Source organism: Barbus barbus, assembly GCF_936440315.1.
Source record: "Barbus barbus genome assembly, chromosome: 33".
In the NCBI taxonomy this organism is placed as follows: Eukaryota; Metazoa; Chordata; class Actinopteri; order Cypriniformes; family Cyprinidae; genus Barbus; species Barbus barbus.
This window is the reverse complement of record NC_136761.1, coordinates 15,621,836-15,641,612: the sequence shown is the minus strand read 5'-3', so window position 1 is coordinate 15,641,612 and position 19,777 is coordinate 15,621,836. Positions and strand designations below refer to the sequence as shown.

At 36.6% G+C, this 19,777-nt stretch overlaps 2 protein-coding genes across 5 annotated transcripts in view; both read left to right on the top strand.

Moving 5' to 3' along the window:
• LOC306853527 (fermitin family homolog 3-like) overlaps positions 1-19,777 on the top strand; it is a 568,382-nt gene that overhangs the window by 224,971 nt on the left and 323,634 nt on the right. The gene's annotated exons all lie outside the window — the stretch shown is intronic.
• The window catches only part of LOC306853511 (phospholipid-transporting ATPase IA), a 155,504-nt gene that overhangs the window by 81,162 nt on the left and 54,565 nt on the right, over positions 1-19,777 (top strand). For 2 of the 4 annotated variants that reach the window (XM_079390986.1, XM_079390987.1), the window contains exons 15-23: positions 76-120; positions 6,422-6,494; positions 7,573-7,678; positions 8,818-8,900; positions 12,768-12,817; positions 13,066-13,135; positions 14,050-14,134; positions 14,633-14,772; positions 19,414-19,552. In XM_079390986.1, coding sequence (XP_079247112.1) covers positions 76-120; positions 6,422-6,494; positions 7,573-7,678; positions 8,818-8,900; positions 12,768-12,817; positions 13,066-13,135; positions 14,050-14,134; positions 14,633-14,772; positions 19,414-19,552 — 791 coding nt within the window. The remainder of the gene's footprint in view (positions 1-75; positions 121-6,421; positions 6,495-7,572; positions 7,679-8,817; positions 8,901-12,767; positions 12,818-13,065; positions 13,136-14,049; positions 14,135-14,632; positions 14,773-19,413; positions 19,553-19,777) is intronic. The other 2 variants (XM_079390988.1, XM_079390989.1) reach the window with 1 other exon arrangement.

The following is a 19,777-nucleotide window of genomic DNA, read 5'->3' as shown; positions in this document are numbered from 1 at the left end:
TTGCAGTGGCAGACATGCAGGGTAAAGATGGTCATTTCTGTTTTGTTCTGTAACTCTCTTCACTCCACCCAACAGTCATGCAGCTGAAGTTGAGGATGGTAGTTTTGCGGAGGAGGACTGGTAAGGACCAACACCATTTGTCTTATGCTTCTGTGGTGTGTTCTTGCCGTGACGCCTTGTGAGAAATGTGGTTTGAGCCCTTTTCCTGTGATGTGGTTGTGTTTAGTGGAAACCCTTAACTGGTGTGAAGGCAGATGAATGTTGAATGTGAATCAATGATGAGCCGTTGTCTTCCGTGCTGTGCTTGTTTGATTCAGTATGATTAATCTCTTTCCGTCTGTTGTTTTGGGCTGTGCTGTATGGAACCGCATCAGGTGTTATTTTCTGTTGTAGAGAGAGGCCAGATGCAGTTTCCCTTTGATTTCTCAGGACCAACTTGTTTACTGTATATTAAAGTTATTTTCATATAATTTAGCACAATTTAGCAGACTTTGATTTCAGTCTACTACTAGTTGCAGGGCAAGTCCCTCTGTGTAACTTTAAGTTAAAAGTTTGATTAAAGGACACTGTGGTGATTCGAGTAGATTTGTGATCAGTCTCCAACTCATGTCGGTGTTGCATGGGATTGAATTTACAGACTTTGAGCAGCCGAGATCCTAAACCATTAGGTTACAACACAATCTATGCCATGTCATGACACACTTTACAGTTTGTAACTAGAACAGCCAAACTCAAGACGCATTAATTTTAGACAACACTAATAAATTATGAATGGGGCACCAACTTGAAAGTTTAACTTCCCACTTGGATGTTACTGAAATATTTCTGAGAGCAGTGGAGATGTTATCCCCAGAGTATATGAGAAGTAGAAACTCTTACTGATATCTGGGTGAATCTGTTTGGATCAGATTTCGCTCCAAATAAGAAGCTAATTGATATAAATTAGAAGCTAATAAATGCTAATTAAAATTCATTGTTAAAGGGTTAAAGATGCACTAAGCAATTCATTTTTTTTTTTTTTTGCCAAAAGATGTTGATATATGAAAGCACCAAACCAAAACATGCCCATGCCCATACCCCAACAGGACCTCGCCCCTATTTTGAAATCTCCACCCCACACATACACTATATTGCCAAAAGTATTGGGTCACCCCCTTCTAATGAACATGTTTGACTACTTTAGTAATTTCTATGAGTACAAATCTTAATGTTTAAGCATATAATGATATTATAAGAATAGAAAAGGGTCCTGTCCAAACTGTTGCTATAAACAATTCCGTAGAATATAATTATATGCTTTAACATTAAGATTTGTACTCATAGAAATGACTAAATAGGTTACTCACCTATCAAGAAAAAACAGCGCAAACTTGACGTCCGCTTCCAGGCCTTCCCGCTCCTTGAGTTTCTCTCAATATTCAATATTTACGTGGGTCCTACCTCTTGCCTGATCGTAACCCTTCTTTTTTATGTTTTGTTCCTCTGATAATTTCCTCTCTTTTTTGTTCTCCCATCTCTCTCTATCTATAGTCGATCTGCTAATATCTGTGGTGTGCACGCAAATTGAGCGCTCTCTTCTCTCTCTATCATTACAAACACGCCCCCTTACTGCTGATTGGCTACAAGTGTATTTTGGGACTCTGTCCGACACTGTGGTCAAAAGTGTTTTTCAAATATTACTTGGTGCACCTTTAAATTTGTCCTGTCCTTGTGAGATCTGTTGAATATATATGTAAAATATGTGAATTATTAACTTTTTCATTACAGTATTGTTGCTGTTGTTTTTCTAGCAACGGTTTGCTGGGCTGTCGCGATTCGTCGATTTTAGTCGACTAGTCGATTTTTAAAAATCGTCGACTTCATTTTGCTCGCGTCAACTAACCGGCAAAATACCAGAAGTGGCGCATTTCAAGGACGAGAATCCATAAAACACATTTTTAGACTATTTTCCAAGGCTGCATGATATATTAAACCCATTTAAAAACGTAAGATTCATCAGATTTGTAAGGTAAATCATTTATAAATCTACACAAACACAGGAGAATACATCGCGATTTCAAAATAAAAGCTCAAACCTTCATTCTGAGTTTGCACTGTTTGATGTAGCATTTCTGTCCTAAAGAAATGGCCAAATATTAAAGATTAAGTGTACGTTTGAATTAAATGGTGCTTGGTCAATATTAAACAGTAATGTGTAAAAATAATCGTCAGGCCATCGGCGCCCCCTGCAGGTCTTTGTTGTAATGCGTAATCTACATTAGCTCTATCGTTTATAATACATTATGTATTTTAAGTTTTGTTCAATAAAACCATATGATTTCTTGCTTTTGATACTTTATTTGAACTAATTATTATTGTATCATTGCTATTATATATGTACTTTAAGTCATTTTAAAATCTATTGTTGACTTATATATTTTTTGTGGTAATAAAAATGGATTTATTACAATTACAGGGCCCTATGAAATCCATTTGATCAAATTCAGTTTTTTTTATTTTATTAATCAAAAAGCCTGTCTAATTGAGTTTTTCAGTTTTATCTGTACTAAATTCTGTTTTCCATTATTTTCTGGATTCCATTTTAATTGTTCTATTTAAATTTTAACAATAAAAAGCATCTCCAATTAATTGATTTTATATTAAAAAAAAAATAATAATAATTTTGATTATAATTTTATTATTAGTTGACTAGAACATGTGGATATGTTGTCATTCTCACACTATAATACTGAACTTTGATTTCAGTGAATTGGACTCTGAGATGGACACTTGCTTCTTGCACTCTGTTGCACTTCACTTTTGCTTTAAAAAAGGATTTCATAGAAATTTGGATTTCATTTGGTTTAATAAAATATTTTTAAGGAAAATTGTTTTTTAAAATCTCTTTTTTGTTTTTGCGGGAAATTAATCGTTTAGATTAATCGAAAAATTAGTTGATAGATTAATAAAAATAAAAATAGCCGTTAGTGGCAGCCCTAGTACTTTATGCTCAGAAATGTTCTAAAAATTCTGCTTTTAAAATTACATTATTTCTAAAGGAACCCCATTATTAATGAAATCAATCTTTCACGTGGACCCCATGAGTACAGGCGTGGTCTCAATTTGCGCTTTGTGAAGAGGGGCTCTCTAGAGATCTCTGGTGTCTCTAGAGGAGCAAGATTCCTGTGGAGAGTCTCAGTGGTGTCAATTAGATTGAATATCTTCATACCTCTAATACATTTAATAAGCCCATCTGATATTGATAGTAAAATCTATCTTTAATAAGTCTGTCAGGCTTATTTAATAAGGCCAATCGGGGATTTTGTTAAACTCAAAATATAACCTAATTCAGGATAGTGGTATGTATGAATTATATTGTATGGACACAACAAAAAAAACACTTAACACATTTTTGCAAAATATCTTTTGTGTTTGCAGAAGTCATACACAAACTGAAGGTGATTTTTTTAATTTTGGTGTAAATTATCCCTGTGAATAGTAGTGAGCAGTACATGAATGCCATGTTAACATGCCATGTTAAAAAATGTAGTCTTCATGCAGATCGTTCAAGTAAACTTAGGTTTTGCTAATTTATATGAATTGCATGCTGTGCAGTTTTAAAACATCATTTTTTTTGAGTGCAAGCAGAAGTTGCTTGTGTTAAGCAAGAGTAAAAGCATACATAACAAGCAACCCGGTCCTTCTGGCAATCATTAAGACAAAATATGAGAACTGTTGTCTGTTATTTCCAGATAAAAGCTTTCTGAAAATATTGTCATTAACTAGCCTAATGCACTGAAAAAAATATGCAGTTGGTGTCTTTGTCTGAGCTGTGTGAGCATTGAGTCCTCAGGACAGGATTGTAACTTAATTTGAGCAGTGGAGCTTCATGTGCAGGGGAACAATGGAAACGTGTGCGCGTCTCTTGTGGGAGTTGTGTAAGCAAGCAACACACTGACATATGCCTCCTGCCCCTCCACCTCTGCTGTTTACTCTGTTTAATCCCTCTCATAAACACGCACACATTTAAACAATGGCAAACTGCTTACCTCTCAGTGGAGCTGTAATAGGATATGCTGTAATGGCCAGTGTGGTGTGCGTGATAGAGAGAGAAATAACGTGTTTATCCGATATAGACCTTTATAGTTTAATACTGCAGTAGATTGTGGGAGGGATATGAATGAATGAGCAAAATCAGGCCATCAAGGTCTGATAACTACAGTGCCGCATTCTGTTTCCATGGAGACGATTGCCCCTGGGCTTTCGATCACCAATAACAGGCTGTGTTTAGAATGGAATACTAGCGTGCTGCTTACTGCGCAGTATACACTGAATACTGCTTACTGTTTCTATAAATAGCATGTGAAGCAATATGCATTATGCAGCGTTAACAACCTCATTGCTACATGACCTTATTGCTTACACATTTAACTTAGCCAGAGGTCTCTCAGAAATAAATTTGTGCATTTTGCTTTTTGTTTTTTAAAGATGTTAAAAAATGCATTTAGTTGTTGTTATTATTATTGTTATTATTGCGGTTCATTCAAGTTCACTACCGTTTAAAAGTGTGAGGTCGGTAAGATTTTTTTTTTTTTTTATGTTTTTAAATGATCTCTTATGCTCATCAAGGCTGCAAAAAAAAAAAACTTTTATTTTTTTAGTGTATTTTAAAATATATTTTAAAATGCAGTTTATTACTGTGATGGTAAATCTGAATTTTCAGCAGTCAATACTTCAGTCCTCAGTGTCACATGATCCTTCAGAAATCATTGTAACATTACTTTTGATCAGTTCAATGCATCCTTGTTGAATAAAAGAAGAGTTCTCTTGAACCGTTCTAATATGAAAAGCTGTAAAGATGTGCATTTATTTATTGATGATAATTGGTAAATGTGGTGTATCATTATATTTCTTTGTGTAAATGCAACCTAGGATTTGCTTGAAGTGCTCTGTCAGCACGGCAGCAGTGTTCATGTTGCATGATACGCTCCTTTTCTGCTTGTTGCACATTGAAACTAATGTTCGACCAGTGCATTTTAACGAGTTTAGAAACCTGTATGTTTGTGTGAATGAGAGGAGCATGTCTGCACGTATCCCTGCATTGAGGTGCTGAGAGACAGGAAATTGGATTTTGCTGGTGCCAGCACATTTTCATAATGCGCTCCTCTTAGTGTGATAATTTGATTTTCATCCTCCTCCCCCAATATGTGATGTTTGTCCTTACCTCAACATGACATCCTCAGTCTAAGAGACGAATCTCATCAGCCACCATTTGAATAATCTGCGACGTGTTACAATGCAACGGTGAGGTGAACAATGCTGTGACGAAACCCTGAAATTTCCCCCCCGGACTTCCTTGCCAGAAGCCGAAAAACTGCACTAACCTTTTCATTGTCAGATTTATATGGTGCTGATTTTTGAGATCGCTGCTGCAGTGAGATGCTCTGATCAAGTTTTCCACACAGCCTTGGCGAAGTGCTTGTATATAGTATTTAAATTGGTTCTTTAAAAATGTCATGTTCAGCATACGACCATAGAGATGTCCACTACTGAGCCGTTGAATGGCCCATATATCACAGAGCTGCTAATCAATATCCTTCCTAAACGTGCTGTAGTCTGCAAGGTGTAAATTCAGTGTACCTCTCTACTCGAGAAAGTGTCATTGGGGGGTCACACGATGCTAGAATCTACTATAAAGCGATGCTTCATGAATATTAAAAGTAGATGATTTTTTTTTTTTTTTTAAGTATAATGCAAGAGTGTCTGATAATGCTTTGGGTCAAAGGTAAGGAGCATGACATGAGAAGGAATTAATATTAATGTTTTGCAATGATGAGGTTTCCCTTTGCATAATGTTAATATTGCTGAGACCTTTTTAGTCACCTCTTGTGGTTACTTTGCGTTAAGTTTGATTAATAGCAAAACATTATTCTCTCTATTATGAAAAGAACTGCCCTTGCCATTTTATTTTTTTCAAATTGATTATAATTTATTTAAAAAAAAATCTAGTTTGATTCTTAAATTGCTATTCCATTATAAATAAATAAATGTTCGTAAATAATAAATAATCATTTGCCATAAGTTATTTGCATGCAACTTTAACTTCTTAATTGTGGCTTTTGTTAGTATTAACTTAATGTAATTTGGTTTAATATGATTGATTTCTTTTTTTTCCTGAAAGGTGGATTGAAATCAAACAATGACAGACCCCCTACATTGCCACTGGAGACCCCCTAGGGCTCAAATGTGTCATTGGCACTTTATAAACAAACAAACAAACAGACTGATGCTTAGCGATTCAAGAGACTATTTTCCACTATTTTTCAAACAAGTTTCATTACAGATGGAGAATTGTTGTTTTTTGTCCCTTTTGTTTATTAATGAGAGCACCTGTTTGTGTATTTATCTCTGTCTTCCTTCATATCTCTCTCTGTGTATGCAGTCACAGCTCTCAGTCCACAGAGGAACCTGGATTTAATGACCCCAGCTTACTGGAAAACCTCCAAAGTAATCATGTAAGTACTGTAATGGCATCACAGCTGCTCAGTCATGCCCAGCCAGCCAGAAATTTACACACAGGCCCTGATATCCATGCACTCACACCTCCTGTCTTCCCTCACGGCTCTTTTCTGTCTCATATTAGCTCTGTTCTGCCCACCCGGCTGTTTATGAATAGTCTACAGTCACAAAACGTATTCTCTAATGACATGAGACATTTACCTGTTTTTTTTATATAAAAATAAGACCCTGTATGCAGGTACTCAAGAGTAAGATATTTATTTGAATATTGTTGGTTTGTATGCATGCGCTGTATTGATTCTTTCAGCCTGGTGACTCAAGAATTTGTGTCCGTCAGTCACAAGCGTTGATGGGGGTTAGTCAGAGAACCTCAGCTGAATGCTTTCGTTTCTCTGTCAGTTTGAATCAGACATGAACTCAGGGGTTGCCTTCGTGACGGCATTGTACAGCTCCTCATGGCCACCTGAGCTTCTTTTGCCTTTCCAACCAAACAGGCTTTGATTCCACACTTCATGAGGCGTTTGTTCTCTCGCATGAGTTCATCAATGAAAAATCTAATCTTATTCGATCTTTGCTCACTCAAATAATTAATTACGAGGCTTTTCTGAGCAGATTCACAGTACAAAAAATTGTAGCTTTATATATTGTTTATATATTGAATATATGTATATATAATATAATAATAAGGATATAAATATATACACATGTAAACAAACTTTTTTGGATGCAATTAATCGCAGTTGATCATTTGACGGGACTAATTTGAAGGAAATACAACTCAACATGATGCATGGATGTTGTGGCTGGTTGCTGTGTGAAAGCAAAACGGTTCTTAGATGGTTTTTAACATGCAGTTGCTGTTTTTATGATATAGCATTCTTTTTACTAGATATAGCTTGGATTCCTTCCTCATTGTAAGTCTGAGATTGGTTCTTTAAGGCTGCCAGGGTGAAAATTACAAGTTTGATTGGCTAGAAAACTAACCACAGACATCTCCTCAACCAGATGAATGATTTGAAGTGTCATTCATGTCTTTTTTTCCCTTTGTCTTACGTTTGTTTTTTTTCCACACAGCCCACTGCTTCGGTCATCCAGGAATTCATGACCATGATGGCTATCTGTCACACGGCCGTTCCTGAGAGCACGGACAACCAGATCACCTACCAGGCTGCATCCCCAGGTCAGTCAAACTTCTGCAAATACACTGAAGCGACAAATGTTCACATTGAGAGCCATTATCAATAAACAACCCTTCAAAAGTTCAGACACAGAATCAGTAGAATTGTACCTTTTTTTTTTTCTTTTTTTTTTACTTTTACTAAAGAAATTACTACTTTATTCAGCCGGGATGCATTAAATGAATCAAAAATGCTAGTAAATTAATGTCTTGAAGAGAAAAATCACTTTCTGTTCATCAAAACGACCATAACAGGAATAAATTACATTTTAAAATATATTAGAATACAAAACAGTTCTTTTACATTAGCTTGTTTGCAACATTACTGTTTTAGTGCTTTTGTACCAAATAATGCAGCTTTTATAAGCATAAGAGACTTCTTTCAGCAACATTAAAAAAATCCTACATACCCTAAAATTTTGAACAGTAGTGTATGTATTCAATAGATAAAGATATAAATACATCAGTTAAATCTATAGTTCTACAAACAGGTGCACAAATAGATCATTGAACTACTTTTAGTATTCCACACATCAGGTAAACAAGCTCTGACAAGATAGGCAGCTGGTTGAGTTTGAAAAGGGGGCACAGGAAGTGAAGAGGGAAGTCACAGCATGCTCTGAATTTCCTGTTCCTCTTTCTATTGGTTCTATTCTATTGTTGAGCTGAGACAGAGCAGTGGATCTGTTTGAATGCATTTAATCAATTTGCCTCATAACAGAAATTAGTTGTTTGTGTAAGACAAGTAAAATAATGCAGACGAAGAAACAGATGAGTTAATTAATGCTGGTTCACTCTCTCCGCTACTTTGCATTTGACACTTCATGGCTATTCATAATTTATCTTTTTAGCATTTGTCAGAAGTTATCCCTGGCTTTGAGGCTTAGCGAGGTTTATGTGACCCATTTTAATTTCACATCAGTGTAGCGGTGCATTAAATATTAGCAAGACCTGTGGTTGAGAAAATTGGAAGGCTAGGGCGGTGTAATATAAGTGATGATTGTAGAGACAGATCGGAGGACAAAAGGTAGCAACAGTTTGTCTACTTAGTGTCGTGAAAACAAGTAGTCATATACCAGACGCTTTTATCCAATGCAACTTAACCGCCACCTGCCCTGACCAAATGCTGTCTTGTTCCACAGATGAAGGCGCTCTGGTTCGGGCGGCACAAAACCTGGGCTTCGTGTTCTCTGGGAGAACTCCAGACTGTGTTATTGTGGAGTCGGTAAGTAGAGACGTCCTGGGAATAGATGATGAGTTGCACTGGGAACATGACTCACCCTCTGTCATGCTGCATAGCTCACTCACACTTTACACTCTGGAGAACTATTACAGGCAATTTGTGCGGCGCAGTCCCACTTCAACAGATCCATTATTTCCTTATTATAATGTATGATAGAGAGGAGGCCATCATGGACCTGTGGCAACTTCATTTCATATACTGAGTCAATGAATAGTGAACATGCTTTCTTTCTGAAGCAAATAACCCTCTGTACGATCGGTAATACTTTGTTTTCTGCTCTGCTATTCAGCAGTGACGCTATTGAATCTTCACAGCAAAAATTCATGAATGAATTAGTAACGAGTTACAATAAAATTAAATTAGTTCAATTTAGTTATTGCATTAGGTGTCATGAACAATCATTTATACAGTTTTTGCTAATTTATTCAACTTATACACACAACCACTTAAGTTAATACTTTAATACTTTTATTAAGCATGGATGCATTAAATTGAACAAAAGAGACACTAAAGACATTTACAGTGCTACAAAAAATACTTCAAATAAATTCTGTCCTTTTTAACTTTCTATTCATCAAAGATTCCTGAAAAAAAAAAAAAAGTTTATTATAAGGCCTAATGGTTAGAGAGTCGGACTCGTAATCCAAAGGTTGCGGGTTGGAGTCTCGGGCCGGCAGGGATTGTAGGTGGGGGGAGTGAATGTCCAGCGCTCTCTCCACCCTCAATACCACGACTGAGGTGCCCTTGAGCAAGGCACCGAACCCCCAACTGCTCCCCGGGTGCCGCAGCATAAATGGCTGCCCACTGCTCCGGGTGTGTGTTCACGGGGTGTGTGTGTGTTCACTGCTGTGTGTGTGTGTGCACGTTGGATGGGTTAAATGCAGAGCACGAATTCCGAGTATGGGTCACCATACTTGGCAGTATGTCACTTCACTTCACTTCTCTAATGGCTGCTGAAAATAGCTTTACCATTACAGGAATAAATAAAAAATTTTAAACAGCAGTCTATTAGTAAATTGTAGAAATTAACATGAACCAAAATTAATAAATTAGATTAAAAATTAACTAATTTTAAATAATATTTTAACCAAGTTGTAAGTTTGCAGACTGAATTGTATCTGATTAACAAAGAAAGTATAATATTATTATGAGTTGGTTCTTTTACTGAAATGCCCCAAATTGCTCATAATATCACTTAATATCAGGCTAACAAATTGTTTACTGATCCCATCTCAGCGGTTACTGAATTACCATCTGACCTACTAAATGGATATTTATGTAACTTGTAATTATCACAAAAGAGTTTTAAAGTAATAAAAGGTTATATATATATATATATATATATATATATATATATATATATATATATATATATATATTAGGGCCGGGACTTTAACGCGTTAATTTAGATTAATTAATTACACTAAAATAACGCGTTAAATTTTTTTAACGCATTTTAATCGCACTTATTTTGCACTTATATATTACACACACATATATATATATGTATATATATATGTATGTATATATGTATGTATATATATATATATATATATATATATATATATATATATATATATATATATATGTATATGTATATGTATATATGTATATATATGTATATATATATATATATGCAAAATTAGAATTATGTGGGAAGCTGCTGTACTATATCATTAAAGCTTAGCTTGTCTTCAGATTCTTTTTTTTATTAAAAATCAGTGCTTCTGTTGATTTTAAAATAAGGAAGAGTTCACTTAGGAGAGATGCTGTATAGAGATTTCAGGCTGGGTTTCACAGTATCGAATGTGATTTTCTCACCCTACGTAATGTCTCAATGAGAAGAGCTGGGGAACGTGATGGTTTGATGCAGTTTCATGTAGCGCCTCCCCCACCCCTCTGTTTCTTACTCTTTCTTTAGTTGCAAAGGAAAAAAGTGAGATTTTGCAGCACTGGAGGGGATAGTGAGAGATCCGGCTGATGTGCTGCAGATATCTGCGCAGAGCTCTTAATAGAAACTTGCTGAGTGAAGATTAGAGAGAATTTAATTAGTGAGACAGAAGGCGCTGCTGTTTTCTTAGACCTAGGAGCCAGGAGTCACACTTTGCAGCTTTAATTGGTTAATCTGATGACAGCGCCAGGGGAAGAGAGCGAGTCTTGTGCTCCCCGGCCTGTAACACTCTAATTTTGGCCCTTCAGTGCAAGACATCTCCCACCATTTACCCATCATCATACTCGCTCGCTTCTAAAAGTCACGGGGGCCACAAAAAAAGCAATTAAAAGTTTTACTTTCCTGCTCCCTGGTGTCAAGATGAGTTCAGTCTTTCAAAATAAGCTAGGAGAACAGTAGAGATCTCAAACTCTGGGTTAAAACGGTGTCCTAACCAAGCGAGACGTAACGTGATTTCAGTGACTTTTCAGTCATTTTATTGTAATAATGTGTGAAGCAACAATCACTGCCAATCAGTGTGTTTCCTGGTGAAATTTGACACATTTGTTATCTTATCCAATTATTTTCAGGTTCCATAGTTGTTTCTCTTAATCCATCATGGCGTTAATATACATTAATAAATTATATTATGTGTGTGTGTGTGTGTGTGTGTGTGTATATATGTGTATATATATATGTATGTGTATATATACAGTGCCCTCCATAAGTATTGGAACAGTAAAGACAAAATTGCTCTGTTGGCTGTGGAGTCGAGACATTGGCAAATATTATTAAAAGATGAATATGAAACAAAACTACAGAATGTCACATTTTATTATTAGCCGTTTCAACACATACATGTTTGACCAAATAAAAAGAACAGCACTTTTAGAGTTCATACCACTCATTGATGTGAGCATAAGTATTGGGACAGTTGAGCATAAGGCAGATATAAAAGATTAAAAGCTATTATTTAGTTGCAGATCCCTTGCGCACAATCACAGCAGTGAGTCTGTGACCCATAGACATCACCAGACTCTTGGTCTCATCCTTTGAAATACTTTTCCCAGCCTTTAATGCAGCCAATTCCAGTTGTTGTTTGTTTTGGGGAGTATCTGCCTTTACTCTCCTCTTCAGATGGTGAGATTCATGTTCAATCAGATTTAAATCTGGAGATGCATGTATGCTATGTATGTATGGTATGTATGTATATATGTCGAGTTTGTACGATATATCGATATATTCTTTATAAGCGATACGATTTAAGGCAATACCGTTTATATCGATATACAGTAGAAATGAGCGCATCTGAAAATATAGCGGAGGACACAGACTGAGCTGCTGCGGACAAAGTGCATAGTACAATTTGTTCTAAACATGTGACAAACTTTATATGAAGTGCTTTAAAAAAACTGCGTAAGGTATAGAAGCCTATAGTTTAGTTTGTTTAAAATGGTTCTGACAGAAAGGCTGCATGTGCCGCTGACAGAGACTCACGCTGTTTAATGTGTTTGAGATGTGCTGTTTTCCTAAATGCATAACTCACATTTCACAGGTATATTCTCCATCTGTAAATGTTAGAAAGCCATGAAAATATTTCCATTTTGCTGTCAGAAGTGCATGAGCCTTCTGCTTCTGCTTTGCAATGATATGTTAGAATGTAATGTGATTTTTAACCCCTTTTTAACATAATATATGCCTATGGTTACATTCACTTTGTTTATTTGTTTAATCCAAATACAAAAGTGTATAAATAGAGATATATACTGTATACCGCAAATCAGCCAGAAAATACCAACATATTCATTTTTGCTCATATCGCCCAGTGCGCGCGTGTGTGCATGCGTGCAAGATTTTTGTATATGTTTCATGTAGGTTATACAGCACAAACATAATATAATAAACATTTTTTCTTACAGCATGGAGAGGAGGATAAATATGAATTGCTCCACGTTTTGGAATTCACAAGGTAAATATTTGCAGCACAAGAAGACTTTTATTTCATGTTTTCTTTTTTTATTCTCATTGTCATTTGTTCAGCTCTGCCCATTCTTTTTGCTGGAGAGAAAACAAAAACACCTTGATGGTTTTGCTGTATTACAGCACCATATTTACTCATAGTGGTGAAGATGAAAATGATGATGATGTCAGTGATTATGGTAGTAATGATGATGGATGATGGTGTTGTTCTGTGTTCCCCCTTCCCCCACCCAACAGCACCAGGAAGAGGATGTCAGTCATCATACGCACTCCATCAGGAAAGATCCGCCTTTATTGCAAAGGAGCTGTGAGTATCTGTCTGTTGCTATGGAAACTGAGCCATCAGAAGCTTGCAACTAAAGCCTCACCACTCTGGAGTGTTCTCTTTTGTGAACAAGTGAAAAGCCAGACAAATACACAAAGCACACTGCCTTTGTGCAGATTATTATTTTGGTAATTGAGTAATCTTATACAAATGTAAATGGCTGTTATATATTATATAAAAAGGGATACACACGCACTTGTTTTGCTATCCTTGTGGGGATTTCCAGAGGCGTAATGGTTTTTCTACTGTACAGACCGTATATTCTATTGCCCTACACCTAAATTTAGCCCTCACAGGAGACTTTGCATTTTTAGATTTTCAAAAAACTTCATTCTGTGTGATTTATAAGCTTGTTTACCCGTGGGGACCTCAATTTAGGTCCCCACCGTGACACCAAAGTCCCCATGAGTCTGTGTGTATTCAGGTTTAAGTCCCCACCGGGATATAAAAACAGGTATACACACACACACACACCAACAATAATTTTAAATTTAATACAAAATCATGATTAATCAATAATTAAATAATTTTTACATCAATTTCTGTATCAATTACATTTTAGTCATGTTGTACAGTAAACTTGAGTAATCTGAGTGTGCGTGTGCTTTTATAAATGTAATAAATGTTATTGTAGGTAATATAAGCTTGCAGTGCTCTTTAGTGCTCAGACAGAGAATGAGGGGAAAGAGATGTTTTTCCTCCCACATCACATCCTAGCTGTTGTGTAATGCATTACAATGTGATGAAATATTAACATGTTACTATAAATGTGTTCATGAAGGAAAGAATGAATGTAGAATTAGACATATGTTGTGAGTCTTATCCTTCGTGCTGACTTCATGGATCACACAAAATGCAGAGTAGCAAAACTACGCCCCATGTTTTTTGTCTCCCAGGACACAGTGATCTATGAGCGATTAGCAGACAGCTCCAGATACAAGGACATCACCCTGAAACACCTGGAACAGTTTGCCACAGAGGGTGAGAGACACACACACACACCTGCTAAGTATCTGCTCTCCCTCTTCAGTTCATCCATAATCAAATGTTAGTCTGTTCTGCACCCACAATCCAATCAAATCACGGTAGGTGATGATGATGGTTGCCAGATCTTCTCCTAGCGAGAATGAGAACTGAGAATTAGGAGAGACTGTTGTGAAATGTGTGTGCTTGAATGGACTGGCATACTGCAGTACTTCACTCTCTTATGAGGATAGCGGCCCCTGGTGGAAGAACTGAGATATGTCAGCCTAACAGGACCCTCAAGCAATCAATTGCTTTGTCTCTTAAACATCCTGCATGAATAATTCATGTTGAGCAGAGATCATCCACTCAGCTGTATTAGCATCAGTCTAAAAACAGATGATGGCTTTCTTCTTGAAGAAGATTAGAAGAAAGGGATTTTTTGAGGAAGGGAACATGTTGAGAATTAGCATATCTAAGAGAAGCTTGTGTATTCATCTTTGTGCAATTTTGCAGGTCTCCGCACATTATGTTTTGCTGTGGTGGACATCTCGGAGTCATCCTATCAGCAGTGGCTGGAGGTTCACCATCGTGCTTCGACGTCTCTCCAAAACAGGGCACTCAAGATGGAAGAAAGCTATGAACTGATTGAAAAGGTGAGGCATCCAAATAGCTTTTCCAGTGTGCACAGATGAAGTGGTCTACATCCAAAGATCACAGAACCTACCAGAAATGTTCTCCTTGCTGCACCAAAACTAAGCTCCAGAGTAACTGCAAGGGAAGCCAATGTCTCATCTTCTTGTTTATTATTTGCTGTACAGAGATGTGCTTCTGAGAGCACTCGGGATTTTGAGGACAGTCTGCAGGTTATACTGCAGTCTCTCTTCTCCTGTAGGAAGTTTAGCTTGGCGAGTCCCAGAACAGTTCCATGGCTTCGGTTTGATCAATGAGGGCTGGGTTTTCTCTGTTCACATGGCATAAATGAAAAAGTATAAACGATTAGGCTCAAACCGTGAGGAAAGCACAGTGCTGGACCTGTGGAAAGCTGGGCTCTGGAAGTGTGTTCGTCAAACATGGCCGACCACCATCGTTAATCACAGGCTGAAGCAGCCCTGCCAACTTTTCTAAGGAAATGGATCTAATCAATCATCTCACATAAAAGCTGCTGGTTTGACGGATGCAAGTACAACACTCCATCAGCAGAGGGCAACGGTGGCACCTGATGTTCCAGCAAGCCAGTGTATCGAAGTAGGAATAGTAGTTTAACTTCTGAAATATCTCATTTCTGGTCTGAGCATAATCAGAAATTATTTACATGAATGAAGTAATACTATTGAATTTTTGTTTGATAAGGTAATAGGTAAAACATTAGGTAAAAAAAAAAAAAACATTGCCTTGTAGGGCACATCAAATGTCAAAAGGAAAACTCCTTATTAAAAGGCGATTGGATTACATATTCACTGCAAACTCCAAATATTTTTTTATTTCATTAGATTTGGTAAGATTTGGTTTAATGGTTATAAGTAAGTTTCTTATGCTCACTAAAGGCCATTGCACACTGAGTCCGAATTTTTCGTCCGAAATTTTCGCACGTTGAAAAATAAATACGACCTTACGTTTTGTCAATCACGTTTGCACACTGCCTCCGAAATTTTCGTCCGTCAAAAAAAAATTCGGATCGGGTTCGATTTTTTGCGTTTTTCGCATCCGTATAAAGCATTTTGAGATGCTTTGAGAAGGTGTTTTGACAATTCAGAGCCACCGTACAAGCGAAAGCCAAAATCCAAAATAGTGTCAGACAAATTAATAAACTTCGTCTTGCAGCACAGAGCACTTTATGACAAACAAATTGCGGAATACAAAGATACAGAATATAAAGAACTGCTGTAGCCTATTTTTTATGCCTGGCGCGCACCTTTCCGATGCAGCAGTTTGTTGTGTGTGTGTGTGTGTGTGTGTGTGTGTGTGTGTGTCTGTCTGTCTGTGGGCGTATCCATACCTCAGACAGTCTCTGTTCAGGATAAATTGGTTCACGGAAATTGGTGGTGGTCTTTTTAATATGTGGATTCAGTATCTCTAGCAAAGTATCAAACTGAGGCACTGACATCCTGAAAAACTTTGAATCTCTCGGGATAATCCCGCAGCTCTTTGATAAGGAGGTGGAACTCTCCTTCCTTTCTGCGCAATCTAAGGATTGGATGGACCCAATATTTCCTTTTTCTTTTTTTAAAAAGAGAGAGGACAACAAAATCATCCTCACTGCTTGAAGACATTTTGTATAGTTTTGCAAATTTTTTCGCAACGGATTAATTAAAACGCATCGGACTCGGTGTGCAAGGTCTCTGTGCGTGACGAATTGTTAAGATTGCGAATGCGAAAAAACGTATGCGGAAATCTGGGACAGAGTATAGAGACCTTAAGTCTGCATTTATTTGATCACAAATACAGTAAAAAGATAAATGATAAAATATTATTACAATTTTAGTAACTTTAAATATATATTAAAAAAGAAAACGGTTGTTTAATATGTATTTTATTTAATGTTATGGTAAAGCTGAATTTTCATCAGTCATTATTCCAGTTTTCAGAAATCATTCTAATATGCTGATTTGCTGCTCAAGAAACATGTCTTATTATTGTCATTGTTGAAAACAGTTTTGCTCACTTATTAATATTTTTGTGGAAACCATGATGCATTTTTTTTCAGGATTCTTTGAAAAGATGATTTAAACGAACAGCATTAATTCAAAGCAGAAATATTCTGCATTTTGCAATGTAAAGGTCTTAACTTTCACTTTTGATCAATTTAATCCATCCTTGCTGAATAAAATTTCAAAAAGTTTTGAAATTTGTCATTTCAAAAATTAAAAATCTTACAGACCCCAAACTTTTGATCTCTAGTGTATGTATCTTGAATTCACATCTGTAATAAAATTATTTTAAAGATGTTGGAGGGTCTTGAACTATCAATAATTTTGTTTTTGAGTATAACTAAGCACACAGAACCCTGTAGAAAAATAGTAGTTAGTAGTTTATAGTAGTTTATTGGTCATTATTCCCATAATTCTGCACTTGTCTTGCCCCTTAAATCATTAATTAATTATTCTGATTCATGTGATGTTTTCAATTACAAAAAAAGTGTCAGTTCTCATTTTACATTAAATTCTGTCCGATTTTGCAGATTTGTGCCTTTAAAAGAAAACGAAATTGCACATGATTTTAAGTAAAGGTTGTATCATATCCGAGCCCCTGCTCACCACATTACTGATCAGCTTACAGGAGGCCATTCGCTCTCACTCGCTCTCTTTTTCTTTCTCTTTTTGGTGCAGCTGACTTTCCTCTACGGGGTCCTGTCAAAATCCTGTCCGCTCCAAATAGGATCATGGCTGGTCAAAGGGCCAGGGGCTTCCTGAGAAAAACACATTAACAGTCCACGCGCTCGCTCTCTCATACACGCATAACTGAGTCTTTGTAATCCAAGAATGAGATGATTTTTCTCAAATGCCCCTCTGGTCCTGCATTAGAATATAACTGTAAGGATAGTCAACTGACTGTAGGAAAACTAGCGCTGGGTAGCGTTCAAATATTTTTGATATCGATACCGATGCCTTGAGCTCGATACCAGTTCCTTAACAATACTTTTTTCGATACCAATTTTATGAAATCAGTTTTAACAAGATTACATTATCTCAAAAAATTCTCTTTTTTTTTCCCAGGTGGTTGACATGTATACAGACTCAAAGACTCATCTTCTGAGCCACTGCACAAAGGAACAAAATATAGCCAACACAATAAATCAGTGCAAATAATTTTAATAAAGCTCAAATAGTTTTCAGTTTACACTAGTGTGTGCTCGTTTTAAAACGCATAGCTCAGACAGAATCATCATTTCTATTCATTTATTCTTGGTTGTTAAAGACTTCAAGAAATTGAAAATCTTTATCCACTTTCATAAGTGGGTGTTTTATTTTCTTTCACCATGTTTTATTGTTATTAAATTCTGTGTTGTAGTATGTCTAATTATTTGAATACATAAAAACTACTTAGTTTATTCAGATTTATTCTTAAAATATCCTTATGAAATGTTTTCTTTTTCCTCCAGAAATTCTGTGTTCTGCATCTGTTTTTTTCGTATACCTCATTCTATCAAAATGCATGCTACGGATGCGAAAACACAGAAATCGAACCTGATGCTAATTGTTTTGTGACGGACGAAAGTTTCGGAGGCAGTGTGTAAACGTGATTGATATAATGTGAGGTATTTATTTTTTAACGTGCGAAAATTTCGAACTGGGTGTGCAATGACCTTTAAACTGTTTGTTTAGTAAATCGTTTGGTGCTTGTGTATCAAGCAGTAACGTTAGGCTGCTTTTAAAAACTGGGGTGCTGCTATTTGTGCTTTTGTTTTAACGGTTAATGTTTTATAACGCTAATAAAAAATACCCAACGTTTTTGTCACATGTGGTGCTTTGGTTTAGCATTAGTTAATCTTATTTAAACGCAATCATGTTTAAAGCCTGCTATTCTGGATGTTAAGTTGAACGAATATTTGAGTATTTGTGTAGCCGACATTTTCACAAGCTCTGAGAGAAAGTCCGCGGGCGGGAATGGAACACGCAGGTTGCGGGCGCGGGCGGTCCTGGTCAGAAATTCCGCGTGTGCGGGTTTAAGAAAACAGTCCTCTGTTGCAGGCTTATTGTATCACTGAACTGACATGGACCTAACGGTGATGAGATTAACCCCTTAGGTATCGAAATTTGGTACCGAACGACAAGACGTTTTTCGATGATCTGTGGTATCGAGGCAATTCGGTCGGTGCCTAAAAAGTATCGAACTCGATACCAAGCCCTAAGAAAAACACCAGCAAGAATTACTAATGCAGCTCAGCACACTTATTTTCCGTTTTTGTTTAGTTTCATGTATAATAGAATATAAGGGATTGACTAGAGCTGTACTAGTCCCTTGTAATCACCTCTCAGCCTTTCTCAACTCACTGTTTGAAATATATAAATAAATTTCATGCTCGTATGCGTTTATTTGTGAAAAGTAGCTGTAAAGAAAGGAATACTGTAAAATCAGCTGGTCATTATCCCAAAATAAACCCCAACAGGGAGATACAAGTTCCTGATCACCACGTCTGGGTTTATTTATTAATAATACCTAGCTGATTATACTTTATATATTTCTTTAATCTGCATACAAACAGGAATCACTTCGGAAAAGACTGTCCTCATTTATCAGTGCTAATTTACTTATTTTTATTATTAATAATATATTTTTTGTCTGTTTCTTTGCAGAACTTGCAGTTGCTGGGGGCCACAGCGATTGAAGACAAACTTCAAGACAAAGTCCCCGAAACCATCGAGACCCTCATGAAAGCTGACATTAAGGTCTGGATCCTGACTGGAGACAAACAGGAGACCGCCATCAACATAGGTGAGAGTTAAACCTATGCAGATTGTTTGTATGAACGCACACTTTTATTGACAGTCGATACTGGACAGGAAATGATGTGGAGATGAAGGGTAAGTGGACAGATTGTGGACATCCACATGAGCAACGTATAAGAACGTGGGCATGTTATTGCAATTTTTTTTTTACCTTCATTTTTCTAACTTTAGTTATATTTAGTTCTTATAGATGAGATGCATCAGGTTTTTT